General features: G+C 37.4%; 1 protein-coding gene across 14 annotated transcripts in view; it reads right to left on the bottom strand.

Annotated features, from left to right (window-relative positions):
• The window catches only part of NF1 (neurofibromin 1), a 265,468-nt gene that overhangs the window by 7,995 nt on the left and 239,310 nt on the right, over positions 1 to 18,163 (bottom strand). For 8 of the 14 annotated variants that reach the window (XM_044939531.1, XM_025281027.2, XM_044939522.1 and 5 more), the window contains 9 exons: positions 16,445 to 16,580; positions 14,907 to 15,064; positions 11,708 to 11,830; positions 11,169 to 11,299; positions 10,918 to 11,018; positions 8,959 to 9,101; positions 8,559 to 8,605; positions 7,108 to 7,324; positions 1,386 to 1,439 (listed from right to left, as the gene is read on the bottom strand). In XM_044939531.1, the coding sequence (XP_044795466.1) occupies positions 1,386 to 1,439; positions 7,108 to 7,324; positions 8,559 to 8,605; positions 8,959 to 9,101; positions 10,918 to 11,018; positions 11,169 to 11,299; positions 11,708 to 11,830; positions 14,907 to 15,064; positions 16,445 to 16,580 (1,110 nt within the window). Of the gene's footprint in view, positions 1 to 1,385; positions 1,440 to 5,614; positions 5,766 to 7,107; positions 7,325 to 8,558; positions 8,606 to 8,958; positions 9,102 to 10,917; positions 11,019 to 11,168; positions 11,300 to 11,707; positions 11,831 to 14,906; positions 15,065 to 16,444; positions 16,581 to 18,163 lie in introns of all 14 variants that reach the window. The other 6 variants (XM_044939525.1, XM_025281030.2, XM_025281031.2 and 3 more) reach the window with 4 other exon arrangements.

Here is an 18,163-nt window from a genome sequence, read left to right as displayed (position 1 = left end):
TCTAGTAAGGCCCCTGAATCTGCACTGCTTAGTTATCACATGGATCTTATGGCAAACCTGTCAGAAAATTCTTATTGCATCTACGAGAAGGCAAAGGTGTCAGAGGGCTCATTTGTTACATATATAATGAGGCACATCAGAAGACCCAGGGTCCAGTCTGTCTCGATGAGAACTCTTATTTTGTTTTAGTTCTAAATCTCACAATTAAAATTAACAGTAGATATGCCTATTTCAAAGGATTGTTAGAACAATCCGATAAGCTAGGTGAAGATTTTGTGCACATAATTACTTCACAAATTAAGATGCTCCTAATAACTGGAAAAAAAAAAAGTGAAGTACTGAAAGCAGTTTTACAACAAATGCATAGGACTTCAATTTTATACTGGAATTTTTAGTTACTGAAGCTAATGTAAATAAGCAAGAAATGCCATTAAGTCTTCCTAGAAGAAAAGATAACTCCAGCTTCTTCATGTGCGCATGCTGTGCTCAGTGGCTTCAGTGCTGCCTGACTCTTTGAGCCCCTAGAGGCTGTAGTCCCCCAGGCGCCCCTTCCATGGGATTCTCCAGGCAAGAACACCCAAGTGGGCTGCCATGCCCTCCTCCAGGGGATCTTCCCAACCCAGGGATCGGACCCACATCTCTTGAGGCTCCTGCACTGGCAGGTGGGTTCTTTACCACTAGCGCTACTAGGAAATACACTGATGGAGATGCGTTAATTATATATTTAGAATTATTAATCTTTTGAGCTAGATATACAAAAGATTAACTATAGGAACTTTAAAAATATTTGTAATGGATTTTCATCAATTGCTGACACCTCTTTTTCTATACAGGTCTAATCTTTCTGTATATTAATTACTGAAGAGTAAAAGAAAGAAAGGGCATCTTTTATAAATGAGACATAACTGCATCACACTTTTTTCTTCTTAGTCCTTTGAGCTAACTGAGGACCACATTCCTTTCTTTTTTTAGCACAGATGATTAAAAAAGACAGCCAGCTTTAACTTCTAAGGAAATGCTGGGGTTAGCTTCATTATTTATATATGAAATAAATACTTTCTAAGCTAAAAATTCTTCCCCACACTGCATACCCTCCTTGCTCCAGTAACTCTCCCTGGAGTTTCCTGTTAACCTGCCTGTGTTAGTTTAGGGCTGGGACAGCATCTGCAGTGTTCGGGGAACCTGCACAGCTCTTCCACCAAGACGAGTCCTGGCTCTGCAGTGCCAGAGGCATTCAGACCTCACAGGAATGGCCTTATAAGTCCTTTATGTGCCTGAGCCAGACTCTGCTTACAGGGATTGGTGAATGAAGTCTCATGCCATGTGCCCGGGATGAGCGCAGGGTAAGCAGTAATTCGTGCAAAGATGACAAAAGTAGAGAGTACCTTGATGAGGGAACAGCTGCATGAAAACTGCTGATTTAGAGCAAGGCAGAGAAGCTTCACAGACACAGAATGGAAGAGAAAACAAAAGTGAGTGATGTTCACAAGATTTTTAAAGGGTGAAATATGATTAGATACTGGATAATTATTAACTTTCTTGGTTTTTCAGGAGGATTCTAGTTTTAATTATTGAACTGACTGCTTATTTCCTAAATATTACCAACTCTTAAATATTAATAAATGGTAGAACTTACAATTTTACAGACAGATGTGTTTTTACCACCCTTATTAGAAGTAAGGATTTTACTGTAAATCAAAAATTACATTAAAAAATGAAGTGGAAATTTTGCAGAAATTACACCAACCAGTTGTTCAGTTTAAAATGATTTTTCTCCCTTAAATAGAAGGTGATAACAAAGAAAAAGAAGAAAAATAAATCAAGAATATACCAAATAAAGGTCTGCACTACCGTAAGGAGTTTCATAAAACATTAAAAAAATGGCTTTGGAGACTTTAAGTAGTCTCAAAATAGAGGTATCTTATGTTTCTTCTGAGAGGGGGACACATTAAACCTGGTAAACACAGCAGAAGTATGACGAAGTCCACTCTTTGCAGAAATGGTTTTGATGAACTGACCCTTTCTGCACACAGCTGTCAGCACCACTGGGGGCTGGAGTCCTCAGAACTCCTAGCTGATCCACCCGGCTTCTGGGAAGGAGGTCTATCTTACAGAAGCAAAAGGACTGAATAACTAACTGACCGTCTTGGACATAGACCCAAAACGAAATGAAAGAAGTGAATTTAAAATAAAGTTCCACTAACTAGGTCTTTGCTCTAAAAATATTCTTGCTCTAATACTAACAGTAAAATAAGCTGATCAAAGAAAAAAATTAAGATTTTTTTCAAGTGAAAAAATATTTAAAATAGATCATAGGCTTATTTTTGCTAAAAATGTAATATACATCTCATATATTTTTGAGGTAAAAAATGTATTATTAAACTTTAGCCATAATTATCACCTGATTTTTCCAAACAGATGTACCTTTGAATGACGAGAATACTTTACAGTTGCAAGGTACAATGTAAGTACAAAAGGTCACAAAAGAGGTCAAAACAGTATACTGTGTATACCCTGCCACTCTCACTGCTCTGAAATCTATTCGAGGGCAGGTCTCATGTCTTATTAGTGTCCCCATTTCCCTTGGTTTAACAGAGTCCCTTGCATGTAGTAAACAATGAACATCTCTGATAATTCAAGACAAAATCTGGATTTGGGGTTATTTTCTACAGAGTATTGTAGTATTAATCTTGTACTTAAAAATCAAAGAACTTGTGTACACAAAGGATTTGTTAAACATGCCTCGGAAGGAAATAACAACTTCAGCTGAAATTGAATACTGAGATCCATAGGCAAAAACTGCCAAGTCTCTGGGCACCAGGGTCTCTGTCATCTTTAAATGTTCTGGAGTACCTACTGAATACCTACAATATAAGAGTTTGAGTGTTTACTGAATTAAATTACAGTGTGAAAAATATTAGGAGGTCTCAGTAGAGTATAAATTAAATTTTAATATACTGAAGATGAATCTATTTAATTTCTTTTTAATGAATACTGTCATCCAGCAACTACTGCTTGTGTGCTCAGCTGTGTCCAACTCTGCGGGCCCGTGGACCGTAGCCCACCAAATCCATATAATCCCATCTGGATATTTATTTCTAGTATACTTGCTCTTTAACATCTGAAGAGGATACAGGAAGACTGTATTTGAAATGCATACTGGAAATGGTTATAAAGCACTCATAACATGGTTTTAAAAAGGCATCTTTGCTCACCCTGTTAGAGAGCCACTTATGGCCTTCTTAAGCAAGAGAAAGTCCCATATACAGCATTTTTAGTAGATAACATTTTAATTTTCTAGCTCTAATCCTGGTTCTTCAATTCATGTCCAGCTCAGCTACACTGGACCAAAGAATGGATCACAATATCAAATTTGAAATATCCTTATTTATCAAAGAGTAAATGTTATAGATTCTCTTCAAGGTTCTGATAATGGCATGTGGGAAAATCTGAAAAGACAAAGTTCTATGTTTATTTGGGTAAAAGGGCCACAGTTAACACAATTTCATATGCAATGAACTCTGAGTATACTCCACTGGCTCCACAGATACCAAATTCAATTTCTGCGGGGAGTGGAGTCAGAAGACAGTCATTTATGTATCTTCATATATAAAAATATAAAACTTATAAAACAATCCTCCTTGTGTTAAGGGGATAGACAAATGGCCTATGATCATCTGTCAAGAAGAATGCATTTTCAGAGATGCTGGCTTTATGTAAATGACTGCCACTTCCTCAGAAGCTGGTGACTTACTGAATTACCATCATAATTTTTACTTAAATAAGGTTTAATGCTTAATGGGGAGGGCTAGGGAGTTCACGAACTTCTTATGTAGCTAATTTGATGGCAGAGAAAACTGGGGACCAAAAGAAGATACAGCTTAGTGGTCAATCCTGCTAAGTACCAAAGATCCAGAAAGCAAAGTCTTAAACTGACGGAAAGTTTGAAACAAAGTTTGAGCTGTGTGCAGATCAGCATCTTTTGCTTTTTGACATAAAGCAACAGAGCTTACACCTGCTTAAAATTCAGTAGACTAGTGTGGGTTGATTTTGGGTAATTAATGGCAAGCAACACTCATGGTCCATTTCAGGGAGAGACACAGGGATTCTTTAAATACTGCTTAGCACATGGCTAATGAAAGTGGAGACAGGGAAATATTCTGGTTTCTATTCAACTAAATACCAAAGTTGAAATGCTGGAGCGAGCTGTGAATCTGGATTAGATTCATCACTTCTTTTAGCCCTTTGATATCAGCAAACTCGGTTCCACAAAGAATTGAGGAGACAGGGATATAAGATTACAAGGACCTTTTTTTATATAAAGGACCTTTTTTATATAAAGATATAAAATAGCATGCCTAGTTAGAACGTATAAACTCTTATAAGAGGTATTACCTAAGTACAAATGACAAAAACACAATAATTTAGGCAGATAGATAAATCAGGATCCTTTCATGGACATAAATCCACAACTTAGAGATACAAAAGGGTTTCATCAAAGAGTAAAGTGACTACTGAAAAGATAAACTCTTTCTCTAATAAAATGTAGTAAAATAATCTGGCAAACCAAAGGACATACAATTTAGAGAGAAAATGCTGAACACCATTATTCTAAAGAAATAATTCTATCACTTTTAAACTTCAGTTTCATTTCAGAATAGTCAGAGGTTTTCAGGGTGTTATAATCCATTCAAGCAGCCATCTTTGGAGAGCTACTGGAGGTGACACTGTAGGTTTAAAACTGCAACCAAAACCACATATGCTATTCTTTGATTTTTCTAGACAATTCTAAGAGGTTGCAGAGTAGGACTATTTTTCTAAGCAAATGATATGGCTAATGTTCAATCAACACAGGACATGAACAGTTCATCAACTACCAGAATATGTGCTGGTACCTTTATTTTAATCTGATTATTTTATTGTCTCTATCAGTGGGTAAAAATAGGCAGAAATATCCCTGGTAGTCTGGATTAAAAAAAAACAAAAGTCAATATAAAAACAACTAATCATTTTGCCAGTTTTAACATCTCTTTAGTAGCCCAAGAAGCAAAAGGTTGGTCAAAATGAACCAAACTTGAAACACAAGAGGATCAATATAGGCAGAGTCTACGGATTTTCTAGTGGTGATCAACTTCAGTGGTTGACTAACCCAGACGATAGAGAGCTCTACAGAAGAAAAGGCGTGGTAGACTTAGGTAAGGCAGATGGAAATAATGAGACAGACATAAATATATGAAAGAAAAAGGGAAAAGCAAGGAAAGGGGAGGAAGAAAGATGGCAGATATGGAAGGCAATGAATGCGGTAGAAAGAACACTGGCCTTGGTTCTAGATAAGACTGTGTGATAAAGCAATTCACTTGGCTCTTCTAAGCCCAGTCTCCCCTTCATACATGACACTGTGAGCTCAGAACTAAATTACCTCTGTAGTACCCTCTAGCTCCAAAGAGCTAAGATTTTACCATGGAGGGCTGGGTGGAGGGGGTGGTGACGAGGGAAGAGTACAGTCACTGCAGTGTCTAGAATTTCTAGGCAGTAAAGTTTTGCCCTGGCTTTAACAGTTGAAATGCTGATAATGGGGCAAGATCCTGTGCACACTCTAGTGAGTAAGAATCACCTGAGTGTTTGTTAAAATGCTCGCTGGGCCCCCACTCTCGGAGTTTCTCGTGCAGGAGGTCTGGAGTGGGATTCCAGCAACCATGTTTCAACAAGCTCCTAAATGACACTGAGGCTGCTGATCTTGGGACCACACTTGAAGAAACACTGTCCTAGGGAGTAGGTAACAGAGGTCAAATTAACACAGTTATAGACGGGAAAAGTTGGCAAGATTTCTCTTATATTTTTGGGGGGAGGGGAAACCTGACTAGCTGCAGTAAGGTGACTGAAAATAAGTGCTAGATCATATAATTTGTTTCCTCTGCTGACCAAGGTTTTGTTGTTGACCAAGGCTTAACAGATCTAGATGAATACAGCTGTTTAATATAATGGTTTATAATATGTATGAACCGGGCACTAGATTTGCCAAGTTCTTTAGAACCTTCAAAACTATGTATGTCTAAATATTCAGGCAAAACCAGGATTATAAACTGGAAATTCTAGTTATGGATCTTGAACAATACAAAGTAGTTATAATATATTCCTTGGCTTTTTAAAAGAAAATCCACTTAACCCTTAACTACATCTAATAACTTTTCCTTATAGCATGAAGTGTTTCCTAAGTAAACTTTTCAGATAATGGGAATTTAAACACAAAACCTTTTAAATTTTAACCACTTTAGAAAGATATCTGAGTATAAACATGACCACAATGGAAGACTTCCTTCATTATTACTGTCATTATAATATACACAATGGTGTCAGTTGAGTAACCCCTCCAGGGTTGAATTGAGTAACACCTCCAGGGTTGACCAGAGTCATAAGAAATCATCTGCTTTGACACTGAATGAGCCCAAGGTTCTGTACATTTGCTGTTTCTGCCATCTTGCTTATCTTAGCCCCACTCGAGCTATTAGCTATTTCTCAATGTATCCACCTGTTAGTTGCATGCTGAATTGGTATACTTTCCACACTTGGACCTAAGAGTGACTTCAGAGTAAGCAATATGCTTATGGGCTTTAAGATGTTATGTTCTTGGTGTGGCTTTTTTGTCTGGTTGCTTGTTTACTCCTAGATTTTCAGGTTGTTGCTGGCAGTAGGGAATAGGGACGCTACTATACTTTGCAGATTTTTTGGATTGAGTAGGCTGTGTCAGAGACACAGAAACACTAGGGCAAGATTAGTATATCTAGTAAGGGAATTATAATTCTGTTCACTTACAGGGATTACCTGTCCCTGAGGCTACTTTTCCTGCCTCAACTCCTAAAAATGTTTCAACCTTGGAATACTTTATGTAAACACTCTATAAACATGTCAGTATTTTTGTTGAACTCTTTGAAAGTAGAAAGCTTTACAGAAACCAAAATTCAAATCAGCTACAAGGTAAAGAAGAAATGTAAGATGAATTTCATGATAAAAAGGAGCAAAATCTGCTGTAAACTGATAACAAGGGAATTCCTAATGTTGTATAGTAATATTATTGCTCAAATTTATATAAAGAGTACATTTACTGACCTGGGGAATGCTGGGAAGTTGCAAGTGAGGTCATGGAATTAGAAAGGTTAAGGTTAGCAGTAATACTAAGCTGGCTCTGCACTGCAGGAGGATAAGGAGATGTGGGTGTCAGGAGGGACTCCTCACTGGTTTCTTCATCAATTCCAGGCAAATACGTGTCAATCAAGGCATCAAGAAACTTAACAATAAGCTCAGCATAGTCTGGGATTTGTGTTTGCTGTAATGGAAAATACGAAATTATTTTAGCTCCATTCTTTTTTATTTTTTCTAAATCCCCTTTGAAGCCAAAAAAGAGTAATTCAATTTTTATTTTGGGCTTAATTTGCTGTTTTTCTACTACAGATCATTAAAAAAGGCGGGGGAGGGGATGAAATAATATTTATAGACTACCATGGGACTTACAACTGGGAATTTTATTCAGCTTACACTTCCGGCTTCTAGATGAACCTGCAATTACTGGAGGCCACGCGTAGACAAAGACTGAATTAATCCTGAGACAACTCAATTATCAGGAATGATGTCTAGACTATTTTCCAAAACAGGGAGAATGAGCAGAGCATCATTCCAGCTGCCATTTAGAGATTCAACTAACAACACTCTGAAGAGAATGGAGGGTTACTGGCAATCAAACCACAAAAGTTTCTGCATGACACACTTATTTCTGTGACTTCAGGCCCATTTTGTAAATGATAGCCTTTGCATATCAAGAGATATTCAGTATTAATTAAATAAAACTAAACACTCAATTTTTAAAACAAAGTTTACACTATTTACATTGATTTGGCACCCCTATCTCTAGAACACTGCACTAGGGGAAGAAATAGAAGTCCTGCCTTCAAGGAACCTCAATCAATTTGGAGAGAGAGCATATACAGAGAGAATCATTAAAAACATATTTATGTCACACTATATCAATGAATGCCAATCAAAGAACAAACTGAATGGACCACATGAGGATAATTTCAGGGAAGAGTGAATCTAATGCAACAGCTTGGGAGGAAAAAAATGTTTTCACGAGGTAAGTTTTTTTTCATTATGTAATTTTAAAAACAGGTTTAATCGACATATAACACTGTATTAATTTCAGGTCATACGGTAGATTTCAGCCATATGTAATGCTCTTTCCTAATCATAAGATACCCTAGTGTGTGCCTGAGGGTCATCAACTACATCAGGGACTGAGGGTAGAAAAGTTTACAGAGGTTTATTATACCTTTCTGAAAAGTCAAGCATAGATTTAGTTCATTTTTTTTTTGGTAAAAGCTAGTATATAAACATATTAAAGGTACTGCCTCTTAGAAAGAATCTTGAGGTAGAAAACTTTTAATAAAAATAACATATGTATTTGTGTGAATCATTCTGCATTTCAGCACATTGTGTGTTCTTAAAACAGGCATACTTATATAAATAAAATTTTCATTTTGTCAGTAGAGAAAAATAAATTTTCTTACCTTTGAAAAGGGTCCTGCAAACCTCCATAAGCCATTAAAACCAAAACCTGCAACAAATCAAACGTTACTCTTATAACAAGCATGATACTTTTAATAGAAATTAATTTATATAGCTGATGATATGTAAAACCTACATGTACAATAAAATAATTTTTTTTTAGGATGAGTATCAAAGTAGACTAAAATTCACCGAAAGTACACTCAGTATAAAACCATACTTTAGTTAAAAAAGTTGTCAACCAGTTATCATACTGAACACAACATTAAGAGTAAGAAAATGGCACATTAGAGAGGTATGAACAAGCCTATTCCTCATCAGAAATTCTTCAGCTAATGTATTCTTTAGCAGCACGCCTGTGTCAAGTTCATCAACAATCCTCCTCCCGATACATTTATTTACTTTGCAGGTAAGATGTTTGGTATTGTGGTGGGGATTCTTCGTGGTACACCACACTTTGCACAATTCCATGGATTGGATTTAACAAATTTGGATCTTGGCACAATGACAACAGGGTGTTGATCTTAGAGTCCAACAAGTTGTGCCTAAAAAAAAGTCAACAGAGGAACATTTTAAAGGAAAATTAAATGAAAATATATACTGGAAAACATATATTCTTTCCTAGAACAATGTGATAAAAATGAAGGGTAATGAGTGCTTTTTTTACTTCCTGGTGCTTTTCCGAATTTTATAATGTAATATGAAGGTATTTGGTTTTCTGTTTTGTTTTGTTCTGTGTTTATAGTCATCAGGAAAAATATGGTAAAAGCAACCGACTAGTAATGTCACATAACCATGTTTAACTATACATGCTGACTGTTTGCTCAAGACACGGCTGGCTACTATCAGCCACTCAGCATGCTTTAGGACCATCTCTTCCTGCTGATTACTGATATGTACCCAGGAGTTAAAACTAAATTTAGTATTAGTCAGTGTTAATAAATGCTGAATCAGATCAAATAAGGAGAACAAAATTAGCTTGGAGGGGGTGGAATATATGATCCAATTCAAACTTACAAGGAAATCAACTATTTCTAACTCACCTACACTCCATTAATAAAAATAACCAAGGGCCAAGTACATAAAACTCTGAAATTTATAAATAAGATTAAACAAAAAGAAAAGCTTCCCAGGTGGCTCAGTGGTAAAGAATTTGCCTGCCTGTCAATGCAGGGGATTCAAGAGACATGGTTTGATCCCTGGGTCGGGAAGATCCCCTAGAGAGGGAAATGGCAATCCATTCCACTTGCCTAGAAATTTCCATGGACAGAGGAGCCTGGAGGGTTACAGTCTATGGGGTAGCAAAAGAGTCGGACATGACTGAACATGTACATGCATACATGCAGGGAACTAGATCCCACATTCTGCAACTAAAAGATTCTGTGCAATGGCACCCCACTCCAGTACTCTTGCCTGGAAAATCCCATGGATGGAGGAGCCTGGTAGGCTGCAGTCCATGGGGTCGCTAAGAGTCGGACACGACTGAGCGACTTCACTTTCACTTTTCACTTTCATGCGTTGGAGAAGGAAATGGCAATCCACTCCAGTGTTCTTGCCTGGAGAATCCCAGGGACGGGGGAGCCTGGTAGGCTACCATCTATGGGGTCACACAGAGTTGGACACGACTGAAGTGACTTAGCATAGCATACCATGCTGCAACTAAGACCAGACACAGCCAAATAAATAAATAAAAATAAATAAAATAAAGAACAAAAACAAGGAAATAATGACACTACACAAAAGGCCTACATTAGGAATGGTGGTGGTGGTTTAGTTGCTAAGTCATGTCCAACTCCTGTGACCTCACGGACTGTAGCCCGCCAGGCTCCTCTGTCCGTGGGATTCTCCAGGTAAGAACACTGGAGTGGGTTGCCATTTCCTTCTCCAGGGGATCCCAAATTTCTTTGGGTTATTTAGATCTGAACACTTTGAGGCTGATATGATTTCATCCCTTAAGAGAGAATAAAATTCATCTCCCAAATAAGAGGTCAATTTTGCTTTCACTCAACTATGGATTAAAAATAAAAGCTCTACTGAAAAAGGAACCATAACAGGTATGCTAATTTAAATACATTAATAGCAATCTAACAGTTTCCTCCTAAGTGAGGAAATAAATGATGCTCATCACAATGAACACAACAGAAACAAGAAGATAAACAAAATGTTTGTCCTGACTGACAGGCCAAAACAAATCTTAGGTCTCATTAAACCCCCTGTGTCTAAGCTAAAATCACTATCCACTACCTCATGTTTCCCTCTCCACAATCAGTGAACACTACTGGGTGATACTTTCCCAAAACTTTTATAAAACATTTGACTTCAAGACAGATACAAAAGTTAAATGCAGGTGGAGATACTTACACAACAGGAAAAACTTTGGGGAAAACAACACTGGCTTCTGCTAAGTATTCATAAAGAATTCGTTGATCAAACTCATCTGTGGTGTATTTCACCAGTGTAGCCTGCAAACAAAAAACATTTTATTTTGTGGCTGAATTGTTATCTGTTTCGGTGAGAAGCTGAATATGGACTTCCTTTCATGTTTTAATACTTAAGGGCCTTCTAAGAGTAGACCAGGAAAAAAAAAATACATAAAAAGCAAAAAGTATTACCAGAACAGTAAGAAGAAGTGCTTGGATCTTTGGATCAGTAAGTACTTCTTCATCTAAAAGAACATTTGATTCAGACACTGAAACTTTGCGTAAATGTGGATGCTGCTGTGATGAGGAAATCCTTTGGGTTTCTGCGGTAAGATATGGATTAACACAATCAGCTGTATTAATCGAATACAACACACTAGATACTACTTCACCTGCTATATTTTAATGTCACTTCTATAATTCAATAGCTTTTTAATAGTCACTAAAAATATCAACATAAACATCATAGAAAATTACTATTCATCTATATATGAAAGTTCTGGCTAGCTGTTTACGATGCTGTTTACAATCCTATGTATGATTACTTTCCACACATATTTCAGGTATTTGTCATTTTAAGGACTGTACAGCTTATCTTCTGAAAAAGAGCAAATGTTTCTATATTTCATCCTAATGACACTAAGAAATGGCTGGAAAGCAAATATGGCTTTTAATGTATTCTCCCTCCTTACTTTCAATGATCTAGATTAATTATTAACTTTGTTTCTCACCCATTTCATAATCAGTTTCTGCTACTCTCCTCATTTTGGGGGGTGTTGTGATCCCTGATTCCATTTCTTGCCTTTTAGGAGCCTTTGTGTCTGATATCAAGTGATCAAAACTTTTCCTTGTTCCTATAAACAAAAGTTACAGAATATGGAAGTTTATTAACCACAGTGTCTGTGAATAGGAACATACTAAAAAGAAAATGTTTGGGCATAAAGTGTTTGCATTTTCACTTAGGACCCAAAGAAAGCTCAAACATCCCTGGGGCAGAGTTCCTCTCTTCTCCATATTTCTTCATCTTCTGAAGGAATTTTGGCTAAATAGCTGTGCTGTTTCAGGACTGGATGTGCCTCGTTGGTCCAAATCAAATTGAGATTACACTGGAGGTAAACTAAACTCCACCAGCAAGCATAATATTTAATAATAAGAACAGAGATAGGCACTACTTAATAGCAAAGATCAATTATGTCTGAACCGCCTTTTTTCAATTTAAGACATTCTGCTGGTGCCAAAAAGTCATTAACATATTAAGAATTTCCAAATGAAGGTAAAATCAAACTTTGATTTTAGTTCTTCAAGCTCTGCATGCCTCAAAGTACTAAATACTGAAAGGATCGGCAGGCCTGAAAGTACTAAATAATAGAGACGCTGGGAGATGCTTCAAAAATAGCAAGCAGGACCATTCCCTTGGCTTTGAGTTTCTCTAATCGTGTTCTCTATCCCTGTTGAAAAACTTTCTCTTAAAATAAAAGTATTGAAATTGGGTTATTTGGAACTTACATATTTTTGTTCTTTGTATTATAAGAAATTCTCTTATTTTTCTTGGTGCAGCTCTAAAAATAAATCTGGAATACTTGTGACAGTATTACTTTTTAAAACCCAGAACTGAAGCCACTATACTCACATCTGGACAACTGAACACTTGAGAAATTTAATCTTCTATTAACCTCAAGTTTTAATACTAATAATTATTCACAATAGTCATAAAAATCAAGGTCAAATAATTTAACAGCCCAAAGGATCTAGTCTAACTTCTTCATTTTCTGTACCTATAAACTGAGGAAGCCATCACTTAAGAGATTAGCTTGAAGTCACAAGGCTAGACATTCAGCCAGTGACCAGTTAAAATATCAAATTTCATTCTTCCTTTTTACTTTACACTCTTGCATTCTTCCTGGGAGATCTCCTTCCACTCCTACAGCTTTGGCTCTCTAATGAGCTAATTAATTCTAAATGTGCCACTTGTCCACTTCTCTCTTTCTGATCTCCAGATGTATGTTTTCATTTATCTCTTAGATATACATTCCGAGAATTCTGAAGGTATCCCATACTGGAATGGGTAGCCATTCCCTTCTCCAGGGGATCTTCCCAACCCAGGGTTTGAACCTGGGTCTCTGGCATTGTAGGGGGACTCTACCTTCTGAGCCACCAGGGAAGCCCACATATAGTATCAACCAATCTGAATTACCTTGTGCTATAAATATATTAGCCCCAATCTCTGCAAATGGGGTCGCTACCCAGACAGTTTTTGAAGACAGAAACTTGTGACATCTTTCTCGGCCTTCTCCTGCCCTATACCTGGCCCATATAGTCAGGCCCTAGTAAACTCCGGGAGTTGGTGATGGACAGGGAGGCCTGGCGTGCTGCAGTCCGTGGGGTCACAAAGAGTCAGACTGAACTGAACTAAACTGAAGTCCCAAAGCTGATTCCTTTTCTCCATCCTTCTATTGCTCCTGCCTTGGTGTAGGCCTATGCCATTTTTTGCTTGGATTGCTGTAACAATTTCTTAAATGATTCCCTTGCCAAAAAAACTTCCCTTTCTCCATACTGTAGCCAAAAACCTTTCCTAAAAATAAAATTTTGTAATGTCCCTTCCCTATTTAAAGATCTCTGCTGGATACATGATAAGACTAAATTTCTTAACACGGCACAAAGTCTCCTACAAACTAGTTCCAAGCCTTCTCTAGCCTCATTTCCTACCCCATTGCTTTTCCTGACTTTGCATTATTCATGCTATTCCCACCTCTCCTGAATGCATGCCTTGCTTATCCTGTGTCTACCTGGCAAACAGGTATCAAATCTTCAAGACCCAGGTTAAATGTTACCTCACTTCTGTAGCTTTTCCTAATTTCCCCCAATCCTCAGTTTTCCCTCATCAAGCCATATTTAATGACACCTGGGGATGCTGCTGCAATTGTATGATTATGTCTTAGACATCAAACTACGAGCTCCTCCAAGGGCAAAGACGATATAACTTTTTTATCTAGCACGTGGGTTGAATGAATTAAATATTGCATTTTCTCTGAAGTTAGTTCTTCATTTACAATGTCCTTGGCATGAAAATTGAGAATCACAAAACACTAAGTAATCAGAAAACTCCTAGAACGTTATTTGTGGCCAAGTATAAACAGAAAGAGACTCAAACTAAAGAGAACAGTCTTATGTGACTAGTCATAGTGATTAACATTCATGGTTTCAATTTCTCTCATGGTTTATTGGCAGGTTACTTATTTTATACTTCCTTAGCCAAAGCTGTGTAAGAGCACCTTTGTATTCAATCTGTGGTGAGGCGGGATCAGTAAGTTCTCTCATTATTCACTTCAGCTCTTGAAAAGGGAAAGGGTCTCACAGCATTTTAGGTATATTTCTCATGGGCAAATGTTGATATAAAAAGAGCAGTTTTAATTTTCAAGAATTCTATCTTCTTAGAGTAATAAAAAAATACAGTAATCAAAAACTCTTACCTTTTTGTTTTTTTAAGAAAAGATGGCAAATAGTATTATTATACTTCATAGCATAGTGATATACTCTACCCACAGATGATAATTTTGGAAAATATACTGTTAAAGGCCCTGCATCTGAATGCTGTGAGACTCTTCCTTTTCTGTGAGTACCTAATGTCTCTCCTACTCTCATTTACCTGCTGCCTGGACAAGGCAGAATAAAACAAGTACAGCCACAATATTTAGTCTAAGAATCCCCCACAAAACTGTTCTGAAATCTCATTCTCATTCTTCTGTCTTAACTGATATGGCTTAACTGATATATCAAACTCTCTTATCATTGGCATCAAAAACTTTGCTGCATCAAAAACAGAACATTTTGATAATCTTTAAGAGCTTCAAATAATTTTCCAAGAGTGAAAGTATCTGACCATTTTTAAAAACAACTCTAAACATTTCTACATAATTTAGATAAACTAACCAAGCAATTTCTTCGTGTTGGCCTGAGAAGGCTGCCCCATGTCCAAGCTCATAGATTTCCTGGCTCGGGGACTGGTCTGGCCCGCAGGTGGATAGCTGGCTGCAAGGTACCCTTCAGAAGCTTTGGGAGATGACCACGGCTGATGCTCCTTTAGTGTCCTGAGAGATTAAAACAATTGAGAAGAATCAATAAACATGATGACAAAAACAAGCATTCTTGGCCCTTCTAATTGGCTGTCCTATTTCCCAATGGTAGTGATTAATTAATTTTAAAACTGTACTTTAAAGCACTTTGGAGAACAAACTCTTAATTTATCCCCAGGAGGTTTTCACTTTCTTGCCATGACATCTTATACATAGCAGGTACTCAACAAATGCTCAACTTAACTGTACTGCATTCATTTTTTAATAAGAGAAAATCAAGTCTAAATAGGCAATTGTACCACTGGTTTAAAAACCAAGGGGAACACAGACAAACTCACTTTTTACTTTCCATAACAAAAAGAGCATTATCTCAAATAAATATAATCATAGGAATGACTAAAGAGTAAGACTACTGAAAACCAAGTATGCCTGGAAAGCTTTTGCATACATTGTTAACATCTCAGTTGGAAAATGCCAAGGGCTTTTTATTAAAAAGTGGGATATTGATAAATTTAATGATACAAACTCTACAAATATATGATTATTTTCCTATGTTCAACACTGTACCTAACACTTAAAGGTACCATTAACTGAAAATATAAAAAAACTCCAAGTGATGCCAATTTTATGGAATTTCTCTATGTTTTAGTGAAAAACATGCTACCCAAAACCATACATGACAGCAAATATAATTTGATTATCTTATCTAAATCTGCACTATAGAAAAATTTTTAGTAACTTTAGTGTGATATGAGTAAACACATAAATATGTTGGCATGTATATCTTTTTACAGATCTGTATACCTCAGTTTTCTATCATTAAGCTTATAATGTTGCTTATATTTCACCTTAGGTTTTCCTAGGCCTTCTCCTACAATCTGATACTTTCAAGACCATCTCTTCAGCATTCAACTGACTTGTGCTTAAAAAGAGACAAAGTAATGTTAACTAATTAGCACAATCAGGTAAGAAGAACTTTCTCACTACTAAGAAAGAAAGAAAAGAAAGTGAAGTTGCTCAGTCGTGTCCGACTCTTGGCGGACCCATGGACTGTAGCCCGCCAGACTCCTCCATCCATGGAATTTTCCAGGCAAGAGTACTGGAGTGGGTTGCCATTCCTTCTCCAGGGGATCTTTCTGACCCAGGGATCAAACCTAGGTCTCCCGCAATGCAGGCAGCCGCTTTACCGTCTGAGCCACCAGGGAAGCCCTTCTTACTACTAACCCACATAAAATATTGTACATTTATAAAATGAGTTTTGATTTACTCTTCCTTGATTATCTTTAGTTTCCCTTCTATATTACCTTCTGGATTACTCTGCTACTTGACTCCACTGGCATGGAAAATCAAAACCTGATGAAAATTATGTAATGATGGGAGGAGAAGCCCACTTACCTATAGCTAGGGTCACCATGATGAATGGGATATGTATCCATAGGAACATTTTCCATTGAAATATCAGTAAGAAGCAGAGACTTTCTATGTTTTAGGCTACAGCGACTTCGAACTTCCTCAGACACTGTAAGTAAAGCTAAAAGAAACAAGAAGGAAGATTTAACAATTTAATAAATCATAAATACGACTTAAAATAGGATATACTTCTTACAAGCTCCTAAAGAGAATAACAGCTGTTAAACATGCATGTAAAGAGTCTTGGAGAGTATGAAGTTTAAGGGTATAAATATAAACCCTTAGGACAGATTTGTTTATCTTAAAGGGTTTGCCATCTGTTTTGGAAGGCTGCATGTAAACACTGAACAGAGACTTAAACAGTATCTATATAGTCTAGCGCTTTAATGTATATTTGACCTCAACAAACATAAAAGGTCAGCAGGCCAGGACTATAATGTCCATTTCTTAGGTAAAGAAAAATACTTTGAAATGTTAAATGATTTGCTCAAGGTCAAATGACTCAAAAAAGTTGCTACAAACTGAAGTCTGCTAAACTGGGAATCAGCACTTTCCATCAAATGACTATGTTTATACTCAATACCCCGTAATGACCTATATGGGAAAAGAATCTTAAAAAGAGTGACTATATATATATATATGTATGTGATTCACTTTGCTGTACAGCAGAAACTAATACAACACTGTAAATCAACTATACTCCAATTTAAAAAAAGACTATGTTCAAAAACTGTGTTACATATAAGTGCTAAGTGTTGCTGAGAAGAGAAACACAAATTAGGCAATAGCAAGCGAGGATGGTATAATGGAAGGAGGGGAGGGGCAGACAGTCTAAGCAAAACAAATGGCATCAGGAATGAATATTAAAGAGACATAAAGGCACTTCTAGTAGATGGCAAGCAGACTAGCTTAAAATAGCCCATCCATTTCGAAAGGAAATAAAAATTGAGCCTGTGACATTTAGAGAAAGAGGACAGAATCAGGAGGGCTGCTTCAGGGCTCAAGATGCTGCTGCTGCTGCTCAGTTGCTTCAGTTGTGTCCGACTCTGTGCAGTCCCACAGATGGCAGCCCATCAGGCTCCTCTGTCCCTGGGATTCTCTAGGCAAGAATACTGGAGTGGGTTGCCATTTCCTTCTCCAATGCATGTATGCATGCTAAGTCGCTTCAGTCGTGTCCGACTGTGCGATCCTATGGATAGCAGCCCCAGGCTCCTGTGTCCACAGGGTTCTCTAGGCAAGAACACTGGAGTGGGTTACCATTTCCTTCTCCTTCAAGATGCTGCTGCTGCTGCTGCTAAGTCGCTTCAGTCGTGTCCAACTCTGTGTGACCCCATAGACGGCAGCCCACCAGGCTCCACCGTCCCTGGGATTCTCCAGGCAAGAACAATGGAGTGGGTTGCCATTTCCTTCTCCAATGCATGAAAGTGAAAAGTGAAGTCTCTCAGTCGTGTCCAACTCTTCGCGACCCTATGGACTTCAGCCCACCAGGCTCCTCCATCCATGGGATTTTCCAGGCAAGAGTACTGGAGTGGGGTGCCATTGCCTTCTCCAGTCAAGATGCTAGGCTCAGGCATTTAGACTTTGTAACAGACAACAGGAGTTACATAGTGTCATGAACCAAAGATGACAAGAGAACCCATTTCACATACTAATGCAAATTCTTTTATAAGGAAAAATGTTTTGGCAAACTTTCAAAATTTTAAC

This window comes from Bubalus bubalis, chromosome 3, assembly GCF_019923935.1.
Source record: "Bubalus bubalis isolate 160015118507 breed Murrah chromosome 3, NDDB_SH_1, whole genome shotgun sequence".
Classification (NCBI taxonomy): Eukaryota; Metazoa; Chordata; class Mammalia; order Artiodactyla; family Bovidae; genus Bubalus; species Bubalus bubalis.
The sequence above is the reverse complement of the archived record's forward strand: the minus strand, read 5'-3'. Positions and strand labels throughout refer to the sequence as shown.